Below are 9354 nucleotides of genomic sequence, written 5' to 3' on the forward strand. Positions count from 1 at the left end.
GGGCTCTTGAGCATACAATAGGCTTCCCTGATGATGTGTGCTGTTAGCTAATGATGGTCTTTGCACAGCTGTCACATTTCGGTCCAAGACTCGCTTGTGGAGTTCTACCCCCAGATAGTGAGGTGCGGGAGGGACACAGAGTCCTCATGTTTTTTTCCTTTAAGTGTCTGTGTTCCACACTTGGAGAATGAATAGCTGTCCCGAGGAAAACAGGTTCTGTTGACACTGGGGCAGGAGTTCAACTCTATCCCCGACTCTCTCAATTAGGGAATAGTGCATTCTGTTCTAAATTAGACCACGTTTTAACAGCCATGAAAGGCCTACTCATCAGTGACACAGGCTAAGACCATGACAATATGGGGGACAACAGCACGATGGCCTTTAAATTCTGTCATCCCTGTAAAAATAGAATCACAGCAGCTTTTGAACAATGTGATTCACTCCACTTTATTCTGGATGCATATTACAAATAACAACCCACAACATTCCAGAGGACACGGAAAGCTAAGGCCATTCTGTGAGTTATTTTTAAAATTTGGTGTTCTCCACATAATGATCTTTTAAAAACGAGTTACCAAAACCAAGACTCTGAAATAAAAATTTAAAGTTCAAGACACCTGTAGAGTCATATTTAGTCTGAAATTCATTGTATGGCCAAGCCATTTTCATCTTCTCTAGTTAAGTTAGAACACTAGCCACTAGCTCAGCGTCCAGCTCTTTTCTCAAAGTTACAACATAGTGTTTTGTTTCTGTCAACCAATGACCAGTATTGAGACACCATTTTCTCCTCCTAATGAGTGACAAGGAGAGACGTTAAGGACACGTTATAGAACTCTTGGAATAGGAAAAGGAAGGGGACCCGTAACTAAGGCACTGAAAGCACATTATTTTCTGTAAAGAAATGTAAACAATTCACCACCAACAGGCTCCTCTGCTAGTCTTTGTGACCGTACTGGAGCCTCTCCATTGGGCCAGAGCTGAGAGCGGGCGAAATGGAAATCTGTCTGTCTGCAGAACTCAGGCTTGGCTACCAATATGTGGTCTGCATGTGGAGTGCCCACCATTAGAGTGCATGATGCTAGTCCTTTCTCGTCTACGTTGAGAGCACACAAGGGCAGGGTTTTAGTGGTAAGAGATGAGTTCTTTCAGATACTCATGCATTTCATCTTCAGCCTTTCCTCATGTAGCCTTGAACTTATTGTAGAGATACCTACTGTGGGAACCTGTCACCTCGCCAGTTCCCCTCCTTACTGGTTCATATTGTAAAGTGAAATGGTTTACATTATAAATAACCCACAACTACTATACTTAAAGTCTCCAGGATGGGGTCAACTAGCCAGCTAGTGCTGTGAGCATTTCGGTCCCTCAGTCTCACTGTCACATGGAGCAGGGGCTAGGTTCTGCTGTAGCAGGGCTGCCAGCTGCTAGGAGCTCTGGCTGAAAAGTGGGGTGTAATAGGGGCATTTCTAAGGCCAACTACCATCAAGGATTGATTTAAAGCAGTTCCATGCTCAAAACCATTATATATGTAATATATATATTATATATAGTTAATAAAAATTTTAACAAAGCTAAATATGTAGGTAAAAACAAATAATTATTTTTTATTTAAATATTAAATATTTAAATTTTATTTAAAGGGGATTTTCTTTTTCCTTTTGGAGATACTTCTCTTAAAGCAATTTCTCTAGTTTTAGTGCTATACTTAGAATTATGAATTTGGGGTAGATAATAAAATTAAGGGTTTCCTACCTTAAGCATGTTTTTCTGTGATCAAAAGAGGAGGAAGATCTTCCTGTTGATGGGAGAATAAGAGGCAAAGGGTTTGAGGACACACAATGAAATGGGCATCACTACTGGGTAATCCCAGGTACTGTGTGGAGAGCAGCTTTTTCTTTTACCTGGGAAACAAATGTAATTTTGATTGCTAGCTATTTCCATGTTTAAATGTGATCCAAGGAAGTTGCAGAAAAACTTAAAATTGCAGTCTTTCCCATTAAGGTAAAGGGGGGGAAAGGGTTGCTCTTTTTTTGTGTTTTTAACCTTAAAAACTCTAAAGTCAAACAGCTGTGTTGAGAGCAGATGTGCACAGGAGCTAATTAGTAAGCTCCTGGCAGAACTGAACTGAGCTTTGATAGAGCAGTTAAATACAGGCTGGTTGGTGTGCTTCCATAGCGGCACCCCTCACAAACACAAGCTCCAAAGAAACAAACTGAACATGATCCACTAACTGTCCCCACAGGGCTTTCTTAGGGAATGTGCTGCTAAGGTGTGCAGGAAGGTGAATTCTGGTGTGAATACACAGGGCAGTGACAGCTCCTGAGAGTGCCCAGCAGGGGCTGGGGGGGGGGGTTGACAGATTTGCTAACAGCTGAACGTTATGTGCCTGTACAGCCCCTGCCCCAATCAATGACAAAGACAGGCCCACGTAGCTCAGTGGGAACAATGGCCACATGCTCTCTTACCCAGGACAATGGTGCTATTGGCCTGCTGGGTTTTCATGGCTTCCAGATGATAGGGCTATTTGGTAAACAGCTAGTCTGTGTGGGTTTAAAAGTTACTGTTGAGGGAGAGTTAGCGAGGGAGTCCTTGATCTCAATGAAAGGGTTCATTCTGGGTTAGCATTTTTAGTTTTAAGAGTGAAGCTGATCAAGGCTTGGGGGCTTTGGCTATAACATCCTGTCTGTGGCCATTTTTGTTGTAGCCCTGATGGCAAAAGGTAGACACCCTACATGAGCAGGACACACACCTGACTTCCACTGTGCATAGGTTCTAAAGCAGTATTTCATAAGACCGTTTCTGTCTGAAATACAAGAATGTTCTAGTACACCTTTACATGTGTCAGTTCACATTGATGAAAAAGCTACACCTGCTAAGGAGCAGGAGGCAATGAGGACCGAGAGAAGAACAAGCTTAGAACCCAACTGGAGAGCCCGCAGGTGCTCCCTGAGCAGAGTGAGGTGTGACTTCCAGGTGAGAAAGGGGCTTCCTGCTGCTGGCTTCAGCTCAAGGCTTTGTGAGTGAGCAATGAAGGGCTCCCTGTGCAATGCGGTCAGTTCAGGACAAGACAACTGCGGTTTGGGGTTTGAGGGCTGTAAAAGGATGCAAGGCTAGATGGCCAGTGCCTCCCAGCGGAGCCAGAATACCACCTGCCTACAGTGCTGGGACATGTTCATGGTGCCAGGCCTGCCTCTGAAAGGGACTGACCCTTTCAGAAAAGCTTGCATCTTGTCTCAACGGCCTCCTGACTGTTTCTAGTATTCTGGCCCGGTTATTCATAGCGATTGACCCCTGCTACATATGCAGCATTGGAATTACATTCAGAGAGTTAAAGAAACTGTAGCAATATTTTCCCCAAAAAATTAAGTGCAAAATATCTTTAACAATAAATGATGATAGTAAGAAACACTTGACATAGTCATGCAAAAACTCATCTCGGTTTACAAAGGCTGTAACATTTCCACAACGCTCCTAGAGTTTTACGTGGTGAATGCAACCGTCTTACTTGTTTTTCTTTGAATTTAAATGTGGATGCTTGTGGAAAAAACGGTAACATGCAAGTTCAATGATTTCCAGTCCACCAAATATTCTCTCCTGCAGCACGAAAAGCACAATGCTGATTAGGAAATACCACCAAACTAGGCTGTACCAATATATGAGCAGGCACATTGCAGAGCAGAACAAAGTCCAATACAGTATGGACAGCAGCTTGACCACTAGGACTCTGAGCTCAGACTTGCAAGGTGGCACTGTGCTCTGTCCAGTAAAATGAAAGCTTTTTTCCCCTTGGTAGAAGGAGCGCAGTCTCTCTTCCTTCTCTTCCCACCGCTTGTGGCACCAGAGCTGCAGATCCTCCTTGGAAGTGGGAAGGGTGTTGACTGGATACCTATGGACATGGAAGTGGATCTCCTTGGGAAAGTCTCCAAGGAGGAGATGTTTCTCAGTTTGAGGAATGTTGTAAGGATATGCCACGGTGATGTCATGGACAGCATCAAGGTTGTTACCTAGGATTTGGAAAGATGAAAACTTTAGCAACAGTCAATGGGATGGTAATGCTGATTTGCTCTGCCAGGCAGAGCCATGAGCATGAAAAATCAGGACAGAGTGAACCACCATGAACAAACAAGAGCTAAAAATACCAGTGTTTCTGGGTACTTAGGTCAATATTTACCAGCCAGTTTTAGCTTTTTTTCCTGTTTGCTAATTACCACAAAGACCTTTAAAAAGAAATTATCTTCATTCCCAGAAATGGTAATCTGCATTCTAGAACTGCAGATAGACACAGTGAGCTGGAGCTGAGGGAAGGGAAAAGGGTATAGGCTAGCCTTTCAGCCACAGGATGTTACACTGACACAATTAACATACTCAGCTCATCAAAGGTGATAGCAATGTGTGTACCTTTACCTTAAATGACCATGATGATAATCATTGCAAAGGAACCTCAGAAACAAACCTAAAGAAACTGTCAGTCACTTGAACACTTCTGCACAATTAAAAAAACAAACAAACAAGCATAACAACTTTGATCCTGACCTGAAACACCATTCCGCATAGGCATTTTTTTTTTTTTTTTTAAAGATAGGGTTTCTCCATGTAGCTATGGTACCTGTCCTGGATCTCACTCTGTAGACTAGGCTGGTCTCAAACACACAAGGTGCTCCTGAGTGCTGGGATTAAAGGAATGTGCCACCACTGCCTGGCTCTGCACAAGTATTTAATGGAGTTGTTTTCAAAGTCACACACCAGATGCTGACAACAAAGACATGGTAAACACGGTCCCTGGTGTCCTTCAAAATGTTGCTAACATAATCAGGAACGTAAGAATGCACAAGATCCCAAACAGCCCCATGGAAACATGGCAGATGAGGTGGGGAAGGAACAGGTTCTGTAGATGGGGCAGGTTGAACACCATGGGAGCAGGGCATTAAAAGCAGTCTGGGGCCCATGGTATAAGCCTTCCTGTATACTGTATGTGGCAGAGGAGCAGCTTGGGGGTGGTAGAGCACAAGCAGTGTGGAGACCAAGGGCAAAACAGTGGCTGTTACAACAGGCATGGAAGGAGCCGTCTACAATGGTAACAAGAACTGATGTGACATGGTGGCCAGATGAAGGAGGAGGGGTGTACAGGAGGGAGTGTTCTTTGGCTTAGCACTGAACTAATGGTGGGGCCTTGGAGGTTGGAGAGCTGGTGCATTGTACGATTTGAAGGGGACACCGGCTACCACTCAACTGAGCCCTGTACATACAGGTCCAGGGAAGCTTAGTGTTCTGCCCAAGGGGTACAGTGGTGTAGGAGGTTCTTCTGTTCATGTGTTGCTTTCATTGGTTAATGAATAAAGAAACTGCTCTGGACCTGATAGGGCAGAACTTAGGTAGGCAGAAGACAGAATTGAATGCTGGGAGGAAGGGCAGAGTGGCAGAAACCATGGATCCTCCCACCTGAGACGGACTCTAGTTAGAATCTTGCCAGCACGTGGCGATACACAGATTAATAGAAATGGGTTAAATCATGACATGATGTGAGAGTTAGCCAATAAAAAGTTAGAGCTAATGGGCCAAGCAGTAATTTAATAAATACAGTTTCTTCTGTGTGGTTATTTTGGGTGTAATGTAAGCTAGCCGGGCGGCCAAAACAGAACAAGGGCCCGCTCTCCATGTAACAGTACAGCGCTGTTGGTACTATTTCTGAATGTTGTTATTATCTTCAGTGAATAAACCTAAAGGTGTTTTTTATTAGTCATAGAAAACAATGGGGGGCTGGAGAGATGGCTCAGAGGTTAAGAGTACTGGCTGCTCTTCCAGAGGTCCTGAGTTCAATTCCCAGCAACCACATGGTGGCTCACAACCATCTGTAATGAGGTCTGGCGCCCTCTTCTGGCCTGCAGGCATACACACAGACAGAATATTGTATATATAATAAATAAATAAACATTTTTTTTAAAAAAGAAAACAATGGATTTTTGTTATGACAGTTTCATACAGGTAGGTAATGTACTCAAACAATATCCATCCCTAGTCTTCTCTTTCTTCCAGTAAACAGACTGGATGAGGACTTGACAGAATAGATGACTCAGGCAGGGCTTGTGTGTGGTGACAGCAGTCGGAATAGTGGTTCCTACATGGTAAGAAGTACCTAAAAGGCACATGAGGAAATCTGGGGAACAGCAAAAGTATTCTAGACGGAGGTGTGACCGTACAATGTTGGCCTCTATCAGAATCAAACGGTATCTGAGCTGAGAATATTTCACTCTGTTCAAATTTTACCTTGATAGCAATAATGGCAAAGAAGTGAAGCAATTTTCCACCACACTCCTTCAACTGAACCCGTCACTTTTAAAAATGGTTCTTCAAGTCTTCTGTAACTGTCCATCTAGGCTACACTACAGTTTACTTTAGGGTAACAACCAGGTTTCAACTTGGTTTCTTCATTCTTTACAGAAACCTTTCCTTGACTGGACAGTCAGTGTGGCACCAGCACTCTCTCCACACAGACCAGGCTCTGCCTGCTTCTGCCACTTGCCACAGTCAGTGTGCTTGTGGCTGCCGGACCTCCACTCCACCCTCGGTTTCCCTCTCTCTCACAGTGAAGGAAAGATATTCACCATGTCAAAGTCACATGTGTTGTTTACAAAGTCCTCTGGTTTCCTCCTTCCATGCAAACCCTTCTCAGAGCTACTGGCATCTCTTGTACCTACAAAGTATATGGCTGACTGATTCTGAGAGTTAAAGGAGACACACAGGCCATCAGGAAACAGGTAAAGCTATAGCCTCTCTCTAGGAACAGTTCCCACCATCATGGTGTCTGTGGGGAAAGCGCATTCACATCCTGTCTTTGCCACTATCCATAGCATTACTTGTCTAGACCCCAATCTAGATGCCAATCAGGGGCCTCCCTGCTCAAGATAAATGTTCCAACTGATGTTTTACAAAGCTTTCTCCTGAATTCCTTGTTTCAAATACATAATTATCTCCCTGAAATGCCTGACTTCAATTTCCTTCAATGTCCAGCTCAAATGAAGAGCCTTTATTAAACGCCAAGGTCCAGTGTGGCCCTGGCTTGCTGTGAGACCCAAGCTGCCACTGTATGCTCCATAAGAATCACGTTTGCTTCTTTAGAGCCCAGGTTTTAAAGAGGTTCTAGAAATGTGCATGTGATCAGTATGTGTCGGATTTATCTTCTCGCTTGAAAGTATGGGCACTAGTTATACCTTCTTTGTGGGAAAGTTATAATAATTCAGTGGGTGAATGCAGAGTGAGTCTTGGACCCAGTAAGGCCATAAATGTTATCACTGACTACAGCACTTCTTGTTGGTTTAGTGAGGCTGAGTAGGCCTCATGATAGTTTGTCTATCTTGGGTTCCACGAATTGTTGGTCTTGGAAGGGCAATAGTCCAAATCTCTTATAAATTACTTGAGATTTAGAACTTTGGAAGGCTACAATTATAATCCAGCATAATTAAAATGCTACCTATTTATATAGCAAGTAAGTACAGAACAGTGTTTAGATAAAAAGATAAATTAAAGGGAAGAGGAGCTGGCAAGAAGAAACTTCTTCCTTGACATTAACGTCCTGAGCGTCAGGTAGCATAAGGGCTGGCTTCCTTAAGCTCAGACTTAGACATGGGTAAACACATCAGCAAGAGAAAGGCCTGTGCTTACGGAAGGAGAGTCAACAGTCCTGAGATGGTTTAACCTTTATATGAAGTAAAGGTCTCCAGACAACACAAAGGCCACAAGACACTATTCTGCTGGGTGGGAGAGCCTGAGTCTATGCAGGCAGAGGAGCTTACTTCTGTACCACATCTCTAGACCCCTGGTTTGTGCCCTGGAGCCCAGGGAAGCCTGTACCGTGAGATAAGGACAGGGAAAGGGGGGCATGGTTGCAGGGGCTGGGCTCACATATAAGACAGTGAAGAAAGAAGAGCCAAAAGTTGAGACGTGCTTCCACTTACCAGTTAAAATAATAGATTAAGAAAAATACTTCTGCTATCGCTAAGGTTTTATATTATCCTTACACCTGGCTGCCATTAATAGAAACCAGTTCTTTTAGATCTCATTCTTTTTCAGATGAGCTAAATTACAGGCATGGATGCCATCTGCCTGCACTGGGCTCAGAAAGTAGATTTGTTCTGTTTTGGATACTGTACCTAATGGAATTATTTTATAAAGCTAGCGCTCTGTTAGTGGAGAACAGAGCAGTAGCTCACTTGTCCAAACCTTACTTCTAAGACTTGGACAGACACTGGAGGATTCTGAATACTCTAGTCATGTTTAAATAACCAACAAAGGTGAAAACTAGGATTGACTTTTCCAAATGTAATGTCCATAAGGGAATGTCTCTAATCATCTCAAGTTGAAGTCTTGGCATTAAAAGAATCCTATCTAGTGTCAAATGGTCACCGTGAACAGGAGATTGCCGAATCCTTATGCATTTGTATGTTTAAAAGGAAAAGCTGGAAGACGCTTTTGTGAGCTCTAAATTCGTATCAAAGGGAAGGAATGCTGCTGTACCCATCCAACTGTGCAGCTTATGACCGAATAATCCAAATTCCCAACAGTGATCTTAGACAGAACTAGTAAGGATTGTAAATTTCCCTTTCTTTCCCCATTTCATAACCAACTATGTATAAAATATACAAAATACAACTTTATATTTCATTTTGATACCTTGATTACATAAAAAAAATCTAGCTGGATCTGAATCCATAAATTTAACTACAAATAATGACAACTACTAAAGGAACTTGTTACCCATGATCCATTTTATGTTAAAATAAAAAGCTAAAGGCCACTGATTTTTTTGTTTTCATATTTAAAAACAAAACAAAAAAATTATCATCCTCAGGACAGAAGTTGGGTTTATAACTAAGCAACCATTCCCTTGCACTAGCATTGACGCGTTGGCACCAGTCAGCCCACGCTGAAGAAGTCTTGAATGGACGAGTCAGAAATAAAGACAAAAACTGCTAATAAATAAGACACCATCCAGCTTCAAAATAAGAGCATGCGTGAGCCTCGAGACAAACTGGTGTGAAGACTCAAACAACACCATGTGCATTGCCAGAGAATTCCTGTCATTTCCTACTTGGAACATTATTCACCATTTTTTTGCCCAAGTTGAAAATTTATGGAACAAAAGGTAGAGACAAACAAACAGCAAGCAGCCCTGTATCATGTGAAGCAGTGAACAAACAGCAAGCAGCCCTGGACAATGTGAAGCAGTGAACAAACATACCGAACAAAGAGCAAGCAGCCCTGGACCATGTAAAGCAGTGAACAAAGAGCAAGCAGCCCTGGACCATGTGAAGCAGTGAACGAAGAGCAAGCAGCCCTGGACCATGTGAAGCAGTGAAC

At 43.0% G+C, this 9354-nt stretch overlaps 1 protein-coding gene across 3 annotated transcripts in view; it reads right to left on the reverse strand.

Annotated features, from left to right (window-relative positions):
* Positions 1-426: 426 nt before the first annotated feature.
* Lclat1 (lysocardiolipin acyltransferase 1) overlaps positions 427-9354 on the reverse strand; it is a 131271-nt gene continuing 122343 nt past the window's right edge. For 2 of the 3 annotated variants that reach the window (XM_026789690.1, XM_026789691.1), the window contains exon 6: positions 3502-4004. In XM_026789690.1, the coding sequence (XP_026645491.1) occupies positions 3502-4004 (503 nt within the window). Of the gene's footprint in view, positions 4005-9354 lie in introns of all 3 variants that reach the window. The other variant, XM_005367948.1, reaches the window with a different exon arrangement.

The sequence above is a fragment of the Microtus ochrogaster genome, unplaced genomic scaffold (assembly GCF_000317375.1).
Source record: "Microtus ochrogaster isolate Prairie Vole_2 unplaced genomic scaffold, MicOch1.0 UNK26, whole genome shotgun sequence".
NCBI classification, from domain to species: domain Eukaryota; kingdom Metazoa; phylum Chordata; class Mammalia; order Rodentia; family Cricetidae; genus Microtus; species Microtus ochrogaster.